Consider the following 23595-nt stretch of genomic DNA (forward strand, 5'->3'; position numbering starts at 1 on the left):
GGCACGATCAACGACTCAAAATAAACTGTTTGGTGCTGTTAAAATTGTAGAAAAAGTAAGTCTTTAAAGAGAGGAAATAAAATAAAAAAAAAAATTGCGCGCACGTTCGCAAAGAAACAAGTGCAAGAGTTGGGCAAGTAACATTACTTCTCTCAATTTTTTTATTGCTCTTTAGTTGAGATCTTCTTGTTTGTTATCCACGAAAAGAAATAAAAATTTTACAAGGCCAGCATCAGTAATAATGATTTTTGGATATGAAGATGTTGCGTACAGCAAATGTTTTATGTCGATGATATCCATAAAGCGATAATTCAATTAATTTTCTATTCAAAGAATTCTTTTATCGGTATGAAAATTTCTTTGTGGATATTAATCGGTTGATAAATGGATTTACCGTGTTCATTAAGTATAGTTTTAATTTTGCACATATGAGAGGTACTGACAGAGGTGGAGTCAGGGGGATTTAGTAATTTTCACGAGAAACTCTAGCTTAATTTAGTAATTTGTGGAGACATACGAAAATTTTGAACCCAGGCCAGAGTCACGACAGATTTTGTTCTGGTACCAGAATTGTTGATGTTTCTATTCCTTGTACTGTCCAAAAATGACCATTTTTAAGGTTCGGTCAAATTGGATTTTTTTTTGCGACAAGCAGGGCGAGTGGGAGCGCTTGACCCACTAACCCAGAATTTTCAAACTTGTTTGTGCTATGGCACACCTAAGTGGTAAGCCATGACCGAAACCCCCACGCGAGATATGGTTTATTGCACTTTCGGCAGCACACTAGTATCGAAGTCGACTCAGATTTTGTATGGAAATGTCGACTTGAGTTGACTTAACTCAAAAACCAGTCGACTTCTAGCTCTGGTTCAGAGTTTACATGACTTCCATGAAAAGACGCCTCCATAAAAGTTCGGACTCCACGTTTTGGGAACCCGGACAACCGAAGAGTCCTGACAATTCTGGCTCTAACCCTTCACTTCTTTCTCCTTCCTCCTCCTCTTGAATACACCCCTGATTACTACACACAGACCAGTTTTATTCATTTACAAATGAGACAATTATTTACTTGCTATTTTATTTCATAATATGAACATCAAGTGAATTATAAAAAAAAGTTTCAGTTACTTCTTCTTTCATCCGTCAATTTGACGAGGTTTTTTGTTGCTAATGTTGAGATCTATCAAAAGTGTTGGATTACTAACTCTTATTGCCGCTTACCTTGAAATTGAAAGTATTTTATTTTTTATTATTTTGGATTTGCACGTCATGAATCACGATAAATTGGAATAAGAGAATGTACTGGGTAATTTGATACTTTTATGGATTAGCTTAGTTTAGATGAAAAGTAGTTTTTGCGTTCTTAAGTTTGAGTGCTGATCAAGTTTAATGATATCAAAATAAACTTCTTGTAGCTCATAATTAAAATTAGAATGTAGGAATTAGGACAACTCAGAAGATAAAATTTGTCTCTTTGTTGATTATCTCTAGAGTTGTCCGTCCTCGCGATAACATTTATACAGCTGTGTATCAAAACAAATAGTCTGAGTGAAGTTAAGGTGCAAACTAATGGTTTTCGAATAAGGTTTTCTTTAGGTCTCTAAACTTATAACTATTTATCGCACCTTGTTAGTTCAATCCACAATTTAGGAATCATGTCCGATCCTGCATTACTAAAGGTTCTCGAGATTTGTTGAAACCCTACGCATTAGGGCATTAGCAAGCAATAGAAGTAGCTTCTAGCACACTCTGTGTAGAGTCATGGATCACAACTATCAACAGAATTAATAAGTAACAGTTGTGATACATACAACTTAACTAGCTTTGCTCCCAATTGTGCGCCACATTCCAACATCATTCAAACATACTTACTACTATTGGGCTACTAATGTCGATCACAAAAAAATAATAAAACATTCGCATGAGAATAGGTAATTATTAATCTTTTGTGTTGGCTTAGTTGTGCATTAATGCAAGGTTAAATTAATTTTTTTTTTTTTTTTTTGGGAAGGAAAGGAATTAAACAATTTTTTTTATTGTTGATTGATGGATAATTGCGGAGATTATAAAGATTTTACTATATTCAGTCATAATTCTGCTGTAATCAGTTAAAAATGCATTTTATGCCTTGAAACTAAAGTCTGTCTAATCCCATACTAATCTCGGATAACTTGGGTTATTGACCCTCAAGCTTACTCTTCAACACCTAAAAAAGAACAAAGGTAACAGACGCTAAGTCCTAAACATAAAATAGAAAGTGTATACATACGTTACTTTTACTTGCTGTAGACACTTTACTTTCGGATATCCAACAATTTTCTAATTCTCATCGAATTTTATTTTTCGAGCATATTTATCACTTTTGGATCACTAACATACACATATGCCTAGCCTATTCTCAGGTTTCTCATGTTCATTAATTATTTTAGTAAGTATTCAGCAATTCCTAATTATCATAAGTTCATCTGTCAAAGATAATGTCAATAATTGCCAATGAGCTACAAAAAAGTGTTCAATTCATCATTTCATCGTCACATTCTTCTTATGTGCTAGATTTTAATTTTTTGTTTGCACATTTTTTCAATTTATGATTAGTACTTCCTTCTTTCTACTTCTTCTTCTTGTTTAAATTAGGTGGTCATAATATGAAAGAAAATAATTGGTTGGTAAATACTGTAGTTATTACTTCAAGTTAGGTTTACTACTCATTTTAAATATAATAATGCAATCATGTTAAGTGTTTCTGATTGAAGTTCTGTAATGAAAGGAGGGTCAAAATGTCGATTTTTTGCGTTACATAATAAGTCATTGATCTCAAATAAGACCTAATAATTAAATCATGAAAATCGTGCGAATACTTTTCATATCGTCAGAAATCAATGCAATGAAAGATCAGTCCTCTTGTGGAAATCGAACCCATGTAATCACAGAAAAGCAGAGTTGGCAGGACTTTAAAGTGGAGTCCGGACTTTGAAAGTCCGGACTTTGGGACTTTGGGAGTCCGAAAAGTCCCATACAATTTTTTTTTTTTTTTTTAAAGTATTTTAATATTTTTTTTTCGATTACACTGCGTAACCCGAGCTAAAAAAGTGAATTTTTTGACATTTTTTTCGGTTACACTGCGTAACCCGAGCTAAAAAAGTGAATTTTTTGACATTTTTTTCGGTTACACTGCGTAACCCGAGCTAAAAAAGTGAATTTTTTGACATTTTTTTTGGTTACACTGCGTAACCCGAGCTAAAAAAGTGAATTTTTTGACATTTTTTTCGGTTACACTGCGTAACCCGAGCTAAAAAAGTGAATTTTTTGACATTTTTTTCGGTTACACTGCGTAACCCGAGCTAAAAAAGTGAATTTTTTGACATTTTTTTCGGTTACACTGCGTAACCCGAGCAAAAAAGTGAATTTTTTGACATTTTTTTCGGTTACACTGCGTAACCCGAGCTAAAAAAGATTTTTTTGACATTTTTTTCGGTTACACTGCGTAACCCGAGCTAAAAAAGTGAATTTTTTGACATTTTTTTCGGTTACACTGCGTAACCCGAGCTAAAAAAGTGAATTTTTTGACATTTTTTTCGGTTACACTGCGTAACCCGAGCTAAAAAAGTGAATTTTTTGACATTTTTTTCGGTTACACTGCGTAACCCGAGCTAAAAAAGTGTAAATAACCGTCGCAACAAAGTCCAAAGTCCAAAGTCCAAAGTCCAAAGTCCAAAGTCCAAAGTCCAAAGTCCAAAGTCCAAAGTCCAAAGTCCAAAGTCCAAAGTCCAAAGTCCAAAGTCCAAAGTCCAAAGTCCAAAGTCCAAAGTCCAAAGTCCAAAGTCCAAAGTCCAAAGTCCAAAGTCCAAAGTCCAAAGTCCAAAGTCCAAAGTCCAAAGTCCAAAGTCCAAAGTCCAAAGTCCAAAGTCCAAAGTCCAAAGTCCAAAGTCCAAAGTCCAAAGTCCAAAGTCCAAAGTCCAAAGTCCAAAGTCCAAAGTCCAAAGTCCAACCCGTCGCGTAACAAAGTCTAAAAAACCACTTTTTCAAGTCATTTGTGATCAAAATTAGTCGTCACTATGTCATCAAACCAACTTTGCTTCTTACTGTTAAAACGACGAAGTAATATATCCTGACGACTACGTTGTTTTTTTTTTTTTTTAAATAAACTTTTTATTCATTAAATTTTTAACTTATTTATGTACAAAGTTTGGATACATTTTATTTGTATTTAAATTTTTAAAGGATTCTGACTTATCGCCTTCATCACTTAGTTTTTGATTTTATTTTGAAATTGTTTTGCTTTAATTTATGTTGTGGTTTATTCGGTGTTTCGCGACGCAAGACGAGTGTTGAAATTCGTTTGCAACTTTCCGACGTAGTCCTCAATAGAGGGTATTTTTGCTTCAGTATGTAGATCTGATATCCTTTCATATCTTGTTTTGTTGAGAACAATTCTCAAGAATTTGTTTTGTAGTACTTGTAGTTTTTGTAGATGTGTTTTTGCCATCCGTTCAAATGCTGGACAGCCGTATGTGAAGATGGGTCTCACGGCTAGCTTGTAGATGAGAAGTTTGTTTCGAACGTCGAGATGTGAGTTCCTGCTGATGAGGGGATAAAGTAGTCTTAGTGCAGTGTGAGCTCTGTTGGTCACATATTCTACATGCTGCTTTAATGTCACTCTCTTGTCGATTATCATTCCCAGATATTTAGCTTCGGTTTCCCATTTGATGTTTTCGTTGAGGAATTTGATGTTGTCTCTAGGAAGTTGCCTGGAGTACCTATTTGTGATGAATAAGGCTTGAGTCTTCTGTTTGTTGAGATTTATTTTCCATTTGTTCATGTATTGTTGTACTTTTCTTCCAGTGTGTTGTAGATGTGTTACAATATCGGCTGAGTTTTCTGCAGAATGATACAATGCAGTATCATCTGCGAAGAGTGCGATATTGTTGGTTGTTTCTCTTACAATGACTACGTTGTGCTGTTCAGAAATTTAGAATTTAATCAAAAAATGTCAATATATTAATAACTAATATTTCTTCAAATCCTAAAACACATAAAATTATTCAAAAATTCCATAACGACCTTTCCTTTTCAAACTAGACTCGAGCATGCTCACCACAAGATGTCGCCACATTTTAGTGTTTCCCATTATTCCAAAACACCGTCAAAAACTCTATGTTTACCCCGGTGTTCCAGTAGAAAGACACAACATACTAATACAAGTCGGCATTTTTCATTTGTTGCTCGTTGAGTACAGTCGTGAAACTTGTGCCGTCTCGGTTCTCGAAAAGAGGAAATAAAAGAATAAAATAAAGCAAAAATAAAAAAAATACATATTGTTTTTATTAGAAATTATCAATCATAAGTTTGATAAAAATCACTTGATTGTGAAGCATATAAGGAGATTATAGTGAATTGATATAAATTGTGCTATTATTTGGTGCCTTATTGTCGCAAACAGAAATCTTTATTCGTCCAGAATAAATATTTTTTTGCAGTGCAAAAGCAAAAAAAAAAAGTAAGCATTAAGCTCAGTATTACACTTAGTTGGCATTAAAAAAAAAGTTCCTTTGTGTTGCAAGCCAAATACACATTTAATACATATAGTGCCTCTGTCGCTCTGATAACGGTTCCATCCGCGAAAAAAAAAAAATAAAAGTTATTATAGTAATTGTGTGCGCAACATTGGAATTTAATATTTTTTTGTTCCTCTCGTCTTCACAGTCGGTGGATTGTTATTGTCAAGTGGAAATAGTGAAAAATACAAACTTTTTTTTTTGGCTAATTAGTGCTATTGAATTATTAATTGTGATTGGAAATTAAGACACAACAAAACAAAAAATCTTTTTCAATTCATCGAAACTGCCGATAAGAATCTTCACACCCTAAATAATATTTTTGTGAGCAATCTACAGCGTGGAAAAACAGTTTTTTTTTATTGAATAATACTAAGGAAACAAATAATGAGGTAATGACATATATTCAAATTCATTGTTATATGCTCTAATATTAATTTTCACAATAATCATCAAATGCATGCCGAAATAATAACAGTCCCGAGTTGAACAGGCTGTGGTTAGTCGTTTGTGAGTTTAGTCCAGTAATGGGCAACCTGGGTGTCGCGACACTCTAGTGTGGACTAGATATTAGACACTAGTATACACTAGTGTGCCGGCAAAATGTTTGGAATTGCCATGAATCGTATATCCTGTACGCTTTCGGACGAACCTTACTACCAAGGAGTGTCGCGAAAATAAAGGTTGTCCACCACTGGTCTGATTAGATACTTAGCATATCATGGCATGCTCCACAAATGTCCCTCATGTCTGATTATAAAATAGATATATCATGGCATGTCCCTTCTCATTCGTGGAACCACCCATATTTAAAGGACATTCCATGATATGACTAGCTTACAACCAGACACAAGGATCGACTATCAACAGCCTATCCAGCTCGGGAATAACAAAAATTCATTTCAAAATCCCCCCATAACCCCCCCATTGAATGAGAAAAAAGTTATTAAAATGTTGTCATTGCTGCGCTTTACTAATAATCCATTGTGGTCATTATTGAAATGCCAATATGAATTTTTATTTATTTATGATCCAAAAAGAAATCGAAACTTTCGCTTTATTGCTTTTTAACTGTTTTTGTTATTGTGCGCTTATTTAATTCAAAAAAACTGGCATATCTAAATGTGAGCATTAATAGCGAATTTCATGACAAGACACTAGAAGCAGCTGAGAAGTGTCCCGAGGAGCACAAGGTGTGGGGCGGGACATGGGTACGTCGCTGTACTGACGGTGGAACGTGAAGTTGTTCTCATGGTTTGATTAGATTGACTTCGACCCATTTTTGCGCGGGTCGTTAGATTGTGCTGCTCGGGTCAAAGATGTGGAAATGAATTTTTTATGGACTGATGAATAATATTTGAATATAATGTGGTTTAAAGGCTTTTTTTGCCAATTTATCTGATCGAGTATCGCTTCAAGTAATTTATGAAGTTTAAACGATTGACGAATACCCTTGGATAAGTTACTAACAAGTTTCTTTTATGACTGTGAATAGACATCAATATGCAAATTTCTTCAACAATGTATTAGGTGACCTTCGATGATGATATGCAGAATTCTGTATTTTTTTCGTCCACATTTTGTGGTCATTAAACTTTGGAACTGTAAAATTTTTTTAATGCGATTTAATCTTTTTTTGATATTCACATGCGAACTATTTTTGGGAATTGGGTTAAAATGTGTGGTGATGCAGATTTTTTTTGTGGGACATGGTTTGTGAATATTTTGATAGGATTGCTGACATTTAGTGATGGAATTTGAATTTGGTTTATAGATTTGGTTTAATGGTGTGCTAAAATGTATTTGGTCCGAGTAGGTTAATGTGGTGAATTCCAATTTTTGATCCATAAACAGCCCGTAAAGCACTTTTATATCATTCCAACGATTTATCCCCAATTTATCCTTAATACGTGACTTAGCCTAGTCAAAATGACTATAATTCAGCATGCCCAATAAGCACAAATCGACTAATCGATCAAAAATCCTATCCCAGACCAGTATGACTCTGAGTTGATGCTTCGAATCTTGAGTGGCTCTAGCATGTTACCGGATTCCAGACCAATTACCCGATTTCTGCTATTTGGGCAAGGTTCGTTAATCCTAATGCTCAATTTTACAACTTCTTCCCAAATTTACCAACAAATCTCCCAAAATATCCAATATAATCCCAATAATCACGTTCCGCACAACACCTAATTTAGCCATAAGTCATAAAATAATTCAAGTTCAAATGAATCAAAATTTGAGAAGATTATCGTAAATTTTTCGCGCACCATATTGAACTGAGAATTCCATTAATCAACTTTTATAATCCATTCCTCAATTTTCGCAATAAAAACTAAATGTACACTGCCATCAGCTAGATGGATTAATAGGTATCATCAAGTAAACAGGTGGTAATGTTATTACTATTGAATAAATAACAGTCATAACCTGATGAACGTAGTCATTTGCAGAATTGTGATCATCTATTACTGTTTTTTACTTCTTTTTCGTCAGCGGAAGTTTGAATGACATAATGACAAATCACTTAAAAGTGACAAGTACTTGATTTTTTAGAAATATTCAAAATTTTATGAGTTTTTTGTCTCGAGCAGTCTCAAGTGTGAGAATTTATGAATCAATAACCTCTAAAAAAGCAGACATTGAATTTATTTTTGGCTGTTACATTTGTTGGCAGTGTCAGAATTATTATTTATTGATGTAAGCTGGGTTTCTTTTTTAAATTAGCTTCAGTGTATCGCTTGTGCTCTAGTAGAATGTTGAGGAACTGTAATGTGATGATAATAAAGTGGGAGATGAGGCTTATGTTGAATTTTAATGTGGATGTTCCTGTTTTAAATCATTGTGTCGAATATCAGAAGTCAGGTAATTAATCCAAAATCAGAGCCCGCTCTAGGTCAATGTGGCTCTTATTTGGTGCTGGTTTTGGTTTAAATCTGGTATTAATCCAAAGCTAATACCAAGTTCGAGTCAAGCTGGTCTGAGTCGGATATTTGATCGATTAATCGATTTGAGCTATTCGGTTATGTCTTTGATTGGAACTAGTAAATCACTAAGTCACCTTCTTTAGCGTCTGTTACCTTCTTTAGCTGGTTAATAACTAGACCTAAGGTCCACTAAAGACAAAGTTTACGGAACGTTTCGAAGAATAGTCAGCAACTATAATTTTATAGAATGGCAACTAGTCGTTAGTAAGCCTAGTTAATAACTAGACATCCTGCTAGACATTATTTCAAGTTGTCTATTCGAGGACTAGTCGATCTTATGTCTGCTTATTACAACTTGCCATAAAATGTTAAGTTTATTACTGCATTAACAATGACAAAGTAGAAGTTGCAATAACTATGCATAAGGTCGACCAATAACAGCCTATTCCATTCAGAATTGTTTCTTAAATCTCTCTAAAATCTTCGCAAACACATTTTATGGCCGTCATTTACACGACTCATGTCAAGCTATAATAAAATTAAATCTTAAAACAACCAGAATTCACACGATCTTTAAAATAATATTTTTCATCTTTAAGAGCCACTTGACTACTTCATTTTGATTGCTTATTTAAGTATCTTTCAAAAGATTTTTTTGGAAAGCATCAAAAGAAAAGAATCAGCTTCTTTAACAAAATCTGTTTCAATTACATAATGCTCAAAGCTTCTTAAATTGTATTCTTTACAAACAGGCTTGATCCTCTCACAATCTCTTTAGAGAAAATAATTTTAAGCAGGAATTTTAATTTTTTGCATTCCAAGAAACTTTGTATTCGCAACTTGATGAACAAAACCGTTGTCAGTTCTGTTATAGAATGACCATTGAAGTACATTCAGGTTTTAGTTTGACAGACAATTTCTCGTCCAACTGTACGTCTATTTCTAATAATTCCATTTCATGTCATGACTTCTAGTCGTGACTAGTTTTTTATTTTTGTGTCGCGTCATTCACTCATAAAAATTAATCAGTGACTGAACCTTCGTGCTGAAACTAGCGCCATGCTAAAGACTTTTTATTATCTACAATTTTTATTAATCTATTCAGTTTGTTATGATTCTAAATGATTGCTTTTGGGAGAGTTAGCCATGACCTACCATAAGCAACATGCAATTAAATCTTTGAAAACTGGAATGATTTAGTTTTTTGTTTTGCTTTATTTCTGTTGCTAGATTGTTGAAATAACTTGAGTCATGTGCTGAGTTTGAAGAATGTTTTATTCAGACATGATTATTAAGTTTTGAATTTCAAAAAATGTTTTGGGTTCAGCAATTTTGTTGATTTTATGCAAATCTATCAATTATTAAGAATTAGCTTAGCTAGCGTAATCTGTTTGCCGCGACACAGTGGCGTAGCACAACAAACTGATGTCCCATGACACACTAATGTACTACAACACACTGGTGTGCCACGTTACACTGATGTACCTTGAGACACTTATGAGACACAATGATGTGTCATGTCGAGCTATTGCGACCCAATACACTGATATTCCATAAAACATTGATTGGCCATGATACACTGGTGTGCCACGATACACTGGCGTGCCAGGAAACACTGATGTGTCATGACTCATTGGTGTGCCATGACACACTGATACACCATGACACATTGGTGTATAACGACACTATGATGTGCTATGAAACACTGGTGTGGCACGGCACACTTATTGACCACAATATACTGATGTGCCACGACACTTTGATGTGACACGACACACTGCCATTAAGTGAAAAATGCAACACTACTGTCTCCCGAGCAATCTTAAGACCAATTCTCATTAAGGTACTCATTCAAGCTCAAAGACCTCAAAACATTTAAAGCAGCATTCAACAATTTTAATTGCGTTCAATTTCTTTCTTCGATCGTCCTTCATTGACCTTAATGGGAAATAATTTCAATGGCTCTCATATTCGCAAGCACACAGCATTCTCCTCGTATCGAATTGACACTTAATTAAGACTTCCAATTTCAGCATTTTAAACCATTGCAAGCAATTCACAGCAGTCTTTAAATTACATCATCTTAAAATGTCAAAAAATATGAGTCTTTTTTCCTTTCGAGCAGCCAAAAAATAAGAAGAATAGAAATTTGTCAGCAGCAGATAAAGGATGTTGAAGCTGCTACGCGTAAAAATATAAAATTCTGTGTCAAGCATAAAAAATGTTTGAAGTGTCTACAAAGTGCTCAAAATTAGTATTCCGGAAGCTTTTAAGAGATTCTTTCAGTACAAAATTCTGTATTTATTTTTCTATTACATGCTTCCACCTCTTTCCTATCTCCCATGTTTCTCAACACTTCTAAGAATTTTTACAAGATTCAATGAATTCGTGGAATTTGAGATTTTTTCTCACAGAGTATCTTCAATTCTTCATTTCTCATATTATCTTCTTTACATTACTACTCATTGGAAGTAGAAAATCATCATCATTTGAACAAATTGTATGCTATTCAATCCATCTCAATTCACAAAATATATTTTCACATCTTTAATGCTGCAATTCTGCTTTTTCCTCAATTATATAAATTGCCCGGGATGTACAGGGAAGTTATTGGCTAATGGACGTCAGTTGTTAAAAATTGATGATTTTTGAGTGATTTTTGTGTTTTTTGGCATATGAAGGAAGTTGAGGGATCAATTAGTTTAATGAGATTTGAACCTGATTCTTCTTAAATTGGAGATGAATCAGAATTATTCGGTCAGTTCCTCATTTAGTTTTTAAACAAATATTCTATATAACTTAGATAGGTCGATCGTACCAATTAGAGCTTGACATCGACCTGATCTGTGTATGGAGCCAATTTGATTCTAGTAGACTTTTCCATCCAAAAATCAGTTTAGCCATTGTTCCACTATACCGTACAATCTGTGGACCATTGGTACGGTATAGGGAAACAACTTTGCCATATCAAGTGGACCATTGTCCCGCACTAGCGAATCTATACAATACCGTTTCATGTCGTACCGTACTGTACCATAGCAATGAAATCGACCTAGAACTCAACTCTGTCAAGTCCCAACACAGTCTCCCTAACAGCCTCAAAACTGTCCAATACAAAATATTCCATTTCCACCATTCAGTTGCCTCCAATTTCCTTTACATCTCGGCATATTGACCACAAACCGATATTCGATATTTGCTTTCTTAACCTTTTACATCCATACCAGTATATGTACACTAATATCTGCATTAAACATGTTCATGCATGATACAAGTACGAATGAAAAGAGAATCCGAAAAAAAAATGCCACAATACAGCTGTGCACATAGACAGACACACATGTGAGAGTCACTAAACCGCTAACAAAAAATTCAATTAACCAAAAAGTTGCAAGATCATTACATAAAAAAATAAAATGTTTAAAAAAATATCGAGCATAAAGCAGTCACCGACATGGAATGATTGTGATGTGATGACACAAAAGAGATGTCTGAATGAAAAGAAAATTTACGCGCATGATTCTGGAAATCTCATTAAGTCTGATTGTAAAAAAAAAGAGCGAGAATTGTAAAATTTTTTGTTACATTAAAATTGACATGCACGCAAAATTTTGCTTTGCAAATGAACACAATTGGATGTGAAAGAAGACAAGTTGATGTTGCTATAGTAATGATTGGTAGATTTGAGGAGCATGGAGTTGAGTGATTGGGATGCTATTTTTAGGATTAAGTTGAATTATTAATAAATTGGAAGGTAGATGATGTAGATCGTAGAAGTAGAATGTCGGAATATTGGGATCAGAGGTAATATGGTCTTGGAAATGGATCAGATTCGAGTAAAACCAGTCTCTGGCTGTTCTCAAGCCAGGATGGGACCAGTTAGAATCAATATGAATTAGCCTGGCGCAAGATTTGTTTAAAAACCAGCATATGGCTATACTCAAACCAGTTAGAGCTAATATGGTCCTAGCCTGGAGCCAGATTTGATTGAAACGAGCATCTTCTTGTTTTTAAGCCGACATTGGACCAGTTAGAACCAATATGGTCATAACTTGATGTCAGATTCGGTTAATACTAGCATATGCTTGCACTCAAGCCGGTATGGCATCAGTTCCAGTATAATTTGAATCTAAAATAGAACAAATTACTAAGGGATTTAGCCCTTCAGAATTAATTACAACTGTTGCTGCAAAAATACAGCAGATGATCTCCTTTCATTTCCTTCTTCCATTTTTCTCCAGTATGATTCATGATACTCTTGAAAACCTGCCTGTGCTATAGAAATAATCCATACAGTCCATATCCTTTTCTGTAACAAAATAATCCATCATCTACACGAGTTTTATCATCATAAGAACTTAATATCCTTATATTGCGCAAGGTCTTTTATAATATTCTCAAATTTCTGCAATATTGTTGTGATGTATTTCCTGCAAAGCATAGACAATAACAAGGATTATAACAACATGTGTTCTATTGTTCCACTAACATTTATAAGCCCCTAAATGGCCACACATTTTTTTCCAGGAAATTAATTCACCATAGATACGCATTTAATATTAATGAACAGCTGCGAGTTGTAGATATGTTTAGTAGTAAGGATATGAGGCATGAGAATGATTATGTTGTTGTATTGATGTCATTTTTCTTGGATATAAATGGAGTGTAGTTTTAGATTCACTTGTCTATTAGATCCAAGGTTGTGCAAATAATAGATTATAATAGATAATGGCAGAAATTCGCATTTTAGACTCTACATGTAGCATATAAATTTTAGAAAATATCTCGAATAGCACAAGTCGGTTAATAAATTCAAAATTCGACACCTGGGCGAATACTTGAGCATGGTGCCGCAATCTGTCTTTAAGTCATAATCAAGCCTGCTTGAAGTCGAATTTTTGAACGATTTGGCATTTTGGCTGATTTGAGCTCTGGTTGGCAACTGATTGACTATTGTCTGCAAAATTCTGTTTAATGTCTAACGGCCACAACCGATGTCAGGTGTCATTAGCATCAGGCTGACCACATATTAGCCAATACTGGTTTCGACTAATTGCAGCATATCTAACTCGAGCAATAGACACTTCAATCAACGTTCAGATTCCATTCGGATACCTTCATCTAAATTGTGCTACTCGAGCTGTAAAACAGAAAATTTTGAATAAATTGACATCATTTAATAACAACCCCGAATGAATCTACTAGATTTATAGCATCAATAAAGATAGTAAATTCTCATTACAACTTTATAAGACATAATAAGTTCACGGAAGTTCACTAAGAAATTTATTGTAAAACATTTCATTTTAGATCATTTTCAGGTGTGAAATGAAAAGATGTTAACATGCTTAGTAAGGCATTCCTTAGTTAATTATGAGTTTCAGTTAGTATAAAGTTCATAAAAATGTAGTCATAAAACCCTGGGAATAGAGCAGCAACTTTATTGTTTTGAATCATAAAAGTGACAGTTTTTAAGGCATTAATTTTGATTAAAAATGCAGCTTGCTACCAAAATTTGAATATTTTCAAAAATCTACACAAAACTGAATGGTCAGTAAAAGTCTTCATTTAGCAAACATTGTCTACAAAACAGTTCCACATTATAGCCATAACTTACACCTGTCTTTTTTCAACACAATCCTCTTACCGCAAACATGACAGACAATCCAAACAAAACCCTCAACATGAAATCTTGCTAAAAAAAATAAATAAAATAGAGACGTAAATACAGAAACGAGTTGAATGAGAAGTGAATTACATGCCGTTTGCGCTTGAATGAATTGAATGCTTTTTTGAAATTTCATTTGTTAATTTTTTGGGAATTATTCATGAATTATGACATTAGCAGTGAAATGAATACGGAATTGTTGATGAATCTACATGGAATTATAATTCTAATGTCGCATTCTTGTTGACGGTATATTGGTATGGCTGTGGCTTCTTTAGCTACTGAGACACGGCATAGAAATGGTCGAGAACCCAGTTCCAACTTAAATTGACCCAAGGCTAGTCTTTTTTCACTTGCTTTCCAGGAATGCAGTTCAATAATCTCAATTCATGGTGAAATTCAGTTTAACCAGAATCGGCCATATGCTATGTTCAGGTACAGTTTTAACGCTTCCATAATCACCACCTTTCAACTGACTCAAAAACGGTAACAACAGTTGCTACTTACAGCTCTGGTTCTCAACAATTTTGTTTCTTTTAGATTCTTTTTCTTGTAATTCTCTTCACTTTACGCGTATTTATTTTGAGCAAGGTGTGGGCAGTCTGTTGATGTTTTGGGTAACTTTGGATAGTTTATAATTTTTGGGGGACTTATCCAAATAGTACAAGTTATTATCGATCCAATATCTGGCATTAGACCAGGCATGTTTCTAGAATGATGTCGCATTTAAACAGAACCCGGTACCAGACGAGAGTCACGCCGGTATAAGTCCGCATTTTTCATCAATATCCTTATTTGTGTAATTTGGGTGCTAGCCAATCAACATGGATTCGTCACGACTTCTTTAATAAATCACTGATTTTTTTGTGAATACCAAATGGATTCTAACTCCATGCATGAGCCATTTGGAAGCCGTATGGTAACTAGTTATTTGTCACATGGTAACCATTTGAATGCTACATAACAGCCACTTACATGCCACATGTTAGCCACTTGCATGTCGTATGGCAGTCACCTGCATGCTACGTTACAGTCACTTGGATGCCACTTGGCAGCCATTAATGTAGGAGATCATTAGCCATCCTCTGGTCGAAGAGTAAGAAGTAGAGGTTCTTGAATGACCATAGTCACAGTATCCACACCTTGGCTTTCCATCATCCGAGTATTGAACTTCCAAGCAATAATCTAACAAAAATCGCGTGCAAAAATTAAATTGTACCTCCAATTTTACACCAAAAAAATATAATTTTTGAAGCCCATAAAACCAAAAAATTCTCATTCTAAAAAATAACAAAAAATTATAAATCTCCACAAGATATTCTTATTATGCTTTCATATCAAGTGCGATGCCTTCAAAATTCTTAAAAAATGCATGTATATGTGCTACATCAACATATGGGAATATGGGAATGGTATAAAAGATTGAAGGAGATCAAGATAATAAGAAACAAAAGAATAAGGTAAAAAGCGAAACATAAAAGGATAAGAACAACAAGAATGATGCTCACATGCACACAAATATAAAGTAAATGTTGCTCAGTACATACACATTTCTCACAATTATGCATGCGGTAGAATAACCTGCGGTGCGATAATCATCTGAAACATCCGGTTTTTTTAGTTCTTCTTTTTTCATTTCTCCAAGCCATAAACTTCAAATATTTGCTCGCATCGCCAGTAATTCCACAATTATTTTAAATATAAAAAAGAGTTCATCTCACATTCCCGTTCATCGTTGTCGCTATGTGGATTTATTCTGTGCGTATTAATAAATTTTTAATGATTTTTCTCGTGTAACTTTTTTATTTTATGTGAGTTTCGAGTCAATTTGCGGAAAAGGCTTGCGGCCTTTTGGGAGAACCAACCGAAAAAAAAAATGAAGATGGAAGTTTATCATGAGAAATTAATGGTACTGAAAAATTGTTTTGGGGTCGTTTGTTAATGTTGGGTATCAAAAATAAATTTAGGGAATGTCGCTAATGTCCTTGCTTTTGAAGTTTGTTCTTGTAGTTACTTAGCATTCTAACAAATTATATTTGAGGCAGGATCAAGATTATCTTAGGATCATCTAATTTTTAATCTTAACTAAAACTCATATAATCTTAAGAACCTTGTCCTCAAGTAGTCACGCATGACACTTTTTACTCTAATCTTCTAGACTTTTAATACCTTTAGGTCCCTTAGTACTTTGAGATCCTTAAGCATTAGTTTTCCGATCTATTATTTAACTACAATACTAATGCTATAGTACTTAAGCGCTTGTCTAGGACAGAAATCTTTAAAGATATTACCATACTTCAACTAAGGTTTCTAGAGAAAAAGATATAAATCCCCACAAAAAATCCAAGCAGGATTCGAGCGCACGCCCTCTTAGTTACATATCAAGTGCTCTTAATTACTGAGCTACCCAAGGTTGTTAGAAAGTTTAAGACTATACAATCCTAAACTTAGAAAGAAAAGGTATAAATTCCGGCACAAGATTTAGAGTCTAGTTGACCTGTGACTTGAATCTCGGTCATCATCCATCAACTGCCTTCTTGAATAGTCAAATGAAAATGTATTACTTGTTACATGCTCAATATTAAAATGTATTATTTCAGATTCCAGTCGGTAACATCGACAATAAATCCAACATACATTGGATTTCTTAAAAATTTCCATAATTTACACTAGACCCATCCACAGTACACATGTTATCAATATTATGTGAGAAAGTAATTTTGTGGATGATTTTATTTTTACATTCATGGTTGTTCCTTCTTCTTCATCGTCTGCTTCACAAACTCGATATAATTTTTACTTTCATTACACGAGAGAAAAATAAATTCATATCAAAAAAAAGAGACCTAATGTGGGTTAGTGCGGTTTGGAGGAAGTACAAAAGCAGCAGTAATTAAAAATTATGACCAAAAAAAACTGTTTGAGGGTCGCATCTTAATTGCTGTAATGAGACTGTTTTGAAACATTTTAGTTGTTGACTCTTTTTACGGAATTAATTGTCATTAATTTGTCTAACTTACACAATCCACTCTTGATCAACTATTAATTCCATTTTTTTTGCGGTCGATCTCAATTATCGTGTCTGAATACTTAGTTAAGTGCTTACAATAAATTGCAATATTTATTCAAGATTATATGTGAAGAATAATATCTTTTGAATTGGTCATTTCCCGTCGAAAGTTTACTTTGCGAATATTTACAGATTTTACTGTTTATAAAAGGCACGCAAGCAATGAATTCAGTCAATATTTGGAAACCTAAAAGCAACAAACAATTCGAAGAATGAATGGAGAAGATTTGAGTGAAATTTTTAAGAGGTTGTGGGAAATTTATGTGGTTTTAAGAGCATTTTTTTGATATATTTAAGTGGGTAGCATATAGTATCGGTTTTTTGGTACATTAGCAAAATATTTTGGAAAATGAAGATGGTCTGATTTTTGGAGAAATTGAGGATGTGATCGTGTTTTAGAAAAGTCTGTTTTATTGCTTTTTTATGAACATCTATTCGTGTCCTAAAATGGTAAAAGTGTCAGTAAGGTTTCGACTTAACGGAAGACACCTAGAGTAAAGCAAGAGGAAGACAGCATCACTCGTGAGCTTGCTCAAGTAGAATATTTAAGAAGAGTAAGCTGTCAAGACCTTTTGCTTATTAGGAGCAGTTTACATTGAAACTGTCGAACTGAATCAAAGTGGCTCAATGGCGCCTTTTTTTTGTTCTTTGACTTAACCATTGCACATCAACCCAAGTGATCTTGAGTTAGAGTCTTAAAATTTTAAATGTTTAGGGATGTACCAAGAACCGTTGAATTATATTTGAGATGCACAGGCCTTCAGTTTTCGGCTGTACCTTATAATTCATATAAAGCTTTTGGGCTGTATATTTTGTCTGCAAGCCTGCAGTTTTGGATGAACTCTAAAACCTTTCATAGTTTCTATTTCAAATCATTTATGAGTGATAGGTACAGATAGAAATTAGTTCAATATGTGTGTCCAGTTGTAAGCTTGTAAGCTGAATGGTGCAGGTAACATATTAGTTCGTTCTTTATGTCCAGTTGTAACCTTTGAATTTGAGTAACTCGCATAATGCCAGTTATGATTTATAAGTCTGTAAAATTGGCCATGAAATGTCAAGTTCATAGCTAGACATACGGTCGACTAATCGCAACTTGTTCCAATCTTGCCTTTTAATGGAAGCACAACTCACAGCCTCCATTTGTACACTACAGGAATAAATATCATCAAACTATACAAAATTCCTAAAGAATGAAGATTTTGTACCAATTTTGCCTAAAAAACTTACAAAAATGATGAATCACAAAAACATGCCAGATCATCGCATCCAATCTTCCTGACGTCAGCAGATTTTATTCATTTCAGCTAGTTTTTATGGCAACGAAAGCATTACTTCCAACTTTTGAGCCAATAAAAAAATTTCCAGACCCAAAATAATAAGAAGCTCTGATAGATCGATATCCCATCTACTCATCCACAGCACCATTAAATTCACAAAAGTGATAAATTGCTTGAAATTTTCAAAAAATTCTCGTTAAATAAATTACAACCAAAATTAAATTGTTCCATCACAACTCATCGTTACGCTACCGCTGTTGAACGTTACTTAAATTAAAATGTCAAAATTACGTGACTTTTCGTGTGTCTCAAAACAAATTACCTTCATATTTCTCATATACAAGATGATGCAAAAATAAGAAAGAAAAGTTTCACAAAATAAATGAAACTTTGTTAGCAAAAAAAAGTCACTAATTATGCAAATTATTACGTTATTAATCGCGCGACTAATTTGCATAAATATTAGGTGAGATTAAAATTATTGTGCGAAATTAACAGTCGAGTTAAGGGACATTTTATGGCTTGAAACAGGTTCGAGATACTTGATTTTTTTCTATATTTGTGACTGTGTGACGTAAAAAAATTGGTGCAACGACTCAAGTTCAATGCCTCAATATTAACTATTAACTTTTATGGCTTTTATGTATCTTTGATTAGCATAAAGGAATTAATGTTTAGTAATAAATCTACTGACTTAATGAATCTATTATAGGAAATCTTTTTATGGCACATTGTAGATAATTGTATTAAAGATTTACTGCAGTGTTATTGCCTTGAGTACTTAAGGGGGTATTTGAAAGTTAGGGAGCTTCTAATATGGCATTTATAGACACCCCTGCACTTCCTACCCTCTTACTTACTCCGCTGGTCGTACTGATCAATTGTGGTCCATGACTTCCCATAGATGTCGCCAAAAAATAGTTCTTTTGTTGGCTACCGCTTGCCAATTCCCGTTCCAAACAAAATATTGTCTCGATCGACCTTCCATGAACTCTTTGGACCTTCCATGAACTCTTTGGACCTTCCATGAACTCTTTGGATCTTCCATGAACTCTTTGGACCTTCCATGAACTCTTTGGATCTTCCATGAACTCTTTGGACCTTCCATGAACTCTTTGGACCCCTCATGATCTCTTTGGACATTCCATGAACCCCTTGGACCATCTATGAATTCTTTGGACCTTCCATGAGCTTTTTGGACCTTCCATGAACTCCTTGGACCATCTATGAATTCTTTGGACCTTCCATGAGCTTTTTGGACCTTCCATGAACTTTTTATACACCCACGTGGTCTTTTGCAATCCTTCACTCCTCAACGAATCGAAATCATGAGCCACATTTGTAATCCACAGCAATATAGCCCCCTTTTCACTTAGCGTCACGTAATTTTCACTTCATCCCCTTAACGACCCTCAAAGTGACTGTCCTGGGCACATTAAAAATTTACATCTAGCCACAAGTAAATTGCGTACAATTAAAGTAAACATCCATAACATTTTTTCAAGTCAACATTCCCATTGCTGCCCTTTTTACTGCTTCATCATCATCATATTCCCTTATTGCACAAAAGCCCATCGGTACCAGCATCGTAATGACAGCAACAATGCGAGTCAAATTGTTGTATCTAATATTTACGGTCGCATGGACATTACATCATTTTAGAGTTGATTAATTATCACATTTTTACCAATACAGATGTGAATGGATGGAAGTAAATGATGATGATTATGTAATTCCATTCATAGACATACGGTCAGCAAGTTTTTTTGTGTCTTATCATCTCGCCCAATTGCCTTATTGACATATTATCCATTCCGTGGCCTTCACATAATTTTTTTTCTCTTTCTTATTCATTCTGTTGTCTTCGACACAAAATACAATCGTGTGTCCAAGAAAGAGAGAAGAGAAAAAATGTGCAAAAAATAGATAAATCAAGACATGAATGGTCAATTTATATACATGACTCATATTTTTAATATTAATGAATATGGCAGATATTGTGGTGAACTTTTATAGCTCATAAATAAAGAAGTACACGAGCGGCTGTGAGAGACCAACGTTATATATATTCCTTGTATGTAGATTGCCATTTAATCTCTCATCACGACTTTCAATTCAACATTCGCATTTTGTGGTGTAATGTAATGTTTTAGAAATGTATTGGGATATAGATAGGTGTTTTTGAAATTTGCAAAAGTAATATGTTAGCAATTTTTTTAGAGATAATAAAAAACTCTTTCCGAATTTTCGAGAACCGGACTGGGTCTGGGACGAAAACCGAGATCTGGTCCAAAAACAACCCCAAAACCGAGACAGAGATCGAAATAATGAGCATTCTCAATTAAATGAGCGTATTCATGAGCATACCTACTTACCTACTTACTTAATTCCTTGGCTGGACATGATTCTCTTTACGTTTCATGGCTATTGATTATTCAACGAAGGTGAGCTCGCCAGACCTAACGCTCGCAATTAACCTTTTTCGTTAGTAACGCACCGATTGAACAGTATATCGAAGCAAGAATGCACCACGAGTAGATGGATTAGGTGCTTGGGGAGAAAAAGCTCAAAGGCGATTAACACCTGTTTTGTGTATATCATCACAACTCATAAGGATACTCAATCAATATAATTTATCATGTTTTTGCCATTTCTGGGTCACAAGTCATAGTTTGAGCAACACTGCATAATATGTATGTGTCGATATGATTTAAATACTTCGCATCTAACTGCCCAGCAAAACAAATTTAGTTAATCCTTTAAAATTCCTTCAAAAACAGCAAAGTTAGTCTATCATCCTTTGATTTGATTCTGAAATTAATCTTTTCAGTCAGTTGCTCTAGATATTCAGCTGTCATTTTCAATACACACATCCAAAAGAATTCTATTCAATTCAAATAGAATATAAATCTGATTATTCCATTCTATTCTTTCACATCAATCCAGCTAAAAATGATAATGAATGAGTCACAGAATAATAAAACTCACCATCAATAATCTACGGTTATTGTAGCTGCCTTCTATTAACCGTATTCGGATAGTTATCTAATTTCAAATTCTACAAACATAAGGTGGGCCAAAATTCTCATCTCATTCATCTCCGATCAAAATTTGCTGTTTTGGAAATAATAAAAAAAAAAGAATTTTTATTGTTTTTCTTTTTCCATCCCAATCATCCTCTCATGTGGCGATCGAAGCTGAACAAGGCCAATTACAAGCTAACAAAAATAAAGTTTTTTTTTTCCCATTTGCCGTTATGGTAAAGAATGATTAGCAGTACAAATTGTTTAATTACAGTTTACAATCGATCAATCAACTTACACCCGCGATTGTTTGTTGTATGTTTATAACTTGCTGCTTGTGTTGTTAGTTGTTAATTAAAGAAGACAAAAATAGAAGAAAAAATTTTATTACCGTTGATGAGAAATCAACAAGACTCTAAATGGGGTTTGTTCTTAAATGATGTGTGTTCCAAAAATTAGGCTTCATTATAGTTCCATCGCTTAGATGGCTCTAATAAGTCAGGTGGTCACAATCGAAGATTTGGATAGGGATATATTATTGGAATCAACCCGTCTCCCTTTTAGTTCACTCTCTGGGTGACCAAAACAGTGTAATTATCAATGTATCTATCCCGACCCAAGTAGAAAACTTGACCTTTCGCAGTCGACTAATGGCATATTTTATGGAACGTCCTGAATAAAATGTCATTATTCGACTAGTCGACGTAAATCTAGCTGTTAGACATTATGTCGAGATGTCCACTCAGATAAGTTACATGCCGGAATATGCTGTTTTATCTCAGGCGGATGACTCTTGTCGACTGTCAAAGACAACACCCGATGGTGAACATCAATCGTTGATGGTGAAATCTTCATTTTTGGTTGTGCTTTCTTCAGCATTCTAACACTTGAAGACTTGAAAGAGTAATTTTCCCTTTTTAGATCAAAAAATCTAGAAGCATATTGTCAACTATGTGTCCGAATACAATGTGTAAGACAGGGCAACGATACGCGATTAACAGTAAGACGCGTGTTGCCCTGACGGCTCTGATAAATGTTTGTGTTGTGAAAAATGATGTTCACCATATTTTGACACTCAGTTTCATCCATATATAGGGATATAATATGAAATAACTTGATAAAATGTTAGACATCATCAATGAACACCTCCCACAGATCTCCCGTTTTGTTGATTCATTTTTTTGGGTTTTTTGGACACCTTCTGTGAATGATCTCGTAAAAGATATTTGCATAAATAATTAAACAAGACTGCTTTTTGGGTGCAAAAGGAATGAGCAGCACGAAAATTTAATTAGCAAGGAAAATTAATTAAGAAACGACACGAAAAATTCTACTTACCCAATTATTGATTACTAATTAGACCAATTCATCAATTTCCAACTTTTTATGTATAAATTGATATGAGCCACGGCCACAAGTTCAAGTATAATTGAGGGCTGTTGATGTCGAGATATTGCAAAAGTTTTCATGTATTTCTAAATTAAATATTTCTTGTGGCTGCTTTTCTGGGCAATAAATCTGTAAAGAAGAACATGAAAGTAATCTTGAATGAACTTGAATGAATGCTAAGGAGCTTTCAGAACCCTCATGATGAATTATAGCAACTTCAAAAGAAAGCTTTTTATGAGAAAATCTTTGTGGAAATAAGAAATTGAGTTATAAGCTTGAAAATGTAAATTGAGGCTTCTTTAATGTTGTTGATTTTTATTTGGATTATATTAAAATGAACTGTGCATTAAGATGATTGAAAATTTGAGTTGTACTTCATATTTCCTTCTATTGTCCTAACAGACAATGAGGATACTCACCTAAACTAGCGTAGTCATGATCATACTCAATCAATATGATTAAGAATGCTCTTTTTTGTGATCATACTCATGTTCATGCTTTCACACTTACTTCGCTGGTCATATAAATCAATTGTGATCCGTGGCCATCCTCACATGACGCCTTAATCTAGCTCTACCGCTGACATCCGTCTGCCAATTACCAATACCAAGTGCAATACTGTGTCAATCGACAGCTTCCTTCCAAGAATTCTTTAGTCATCCACAAGATCTTTAAACATC

General features: G+C 34.2%; 1 protein-coding gene across 2 annotated transcripts in view; it reads left to right on the top strand.

Annotated features, from left to right (window-relative positions):
- Positions 1-5226: 5226 nt before the first annotated feature.
- The window catches only part of LOC139098246 (echinoderm microtubule-associated protein-like 2), a 69095-nt gene continuing 50726 nt past the window's right edge, over positions 5227-23595 (top strand). For both annotated transcript variants that reach the window (XM_070650381.1, XM_070650396.1), the window contains exon 1: positions 5227-5947. In XM_070650381.1, coding sequence (XP_070506482.1) covers positions 5943-5947 — 5 coding nt within the window. In that variant the 5' untranslated portion in view covers positions 5227-5942. The remainder of the gene's footprint in view (positions 5948-23595) is intronic.

This window comes from Chironomus tepperi, unplaced genomic scaffold, assembly GCF_022539635.2.
Source record: "Chironomus tepperi strain 1889 unplaced genomic scaffold, CSIRO-AGI_Ctep_v1 contig_37, whole genome shotgun sequence".
Lineage (NCBI taxonomy): Eukaryota > Metazoa > Arthropoda > Insecta > Diptera > Chironomidae > Chironomus > Chironomus tepperi.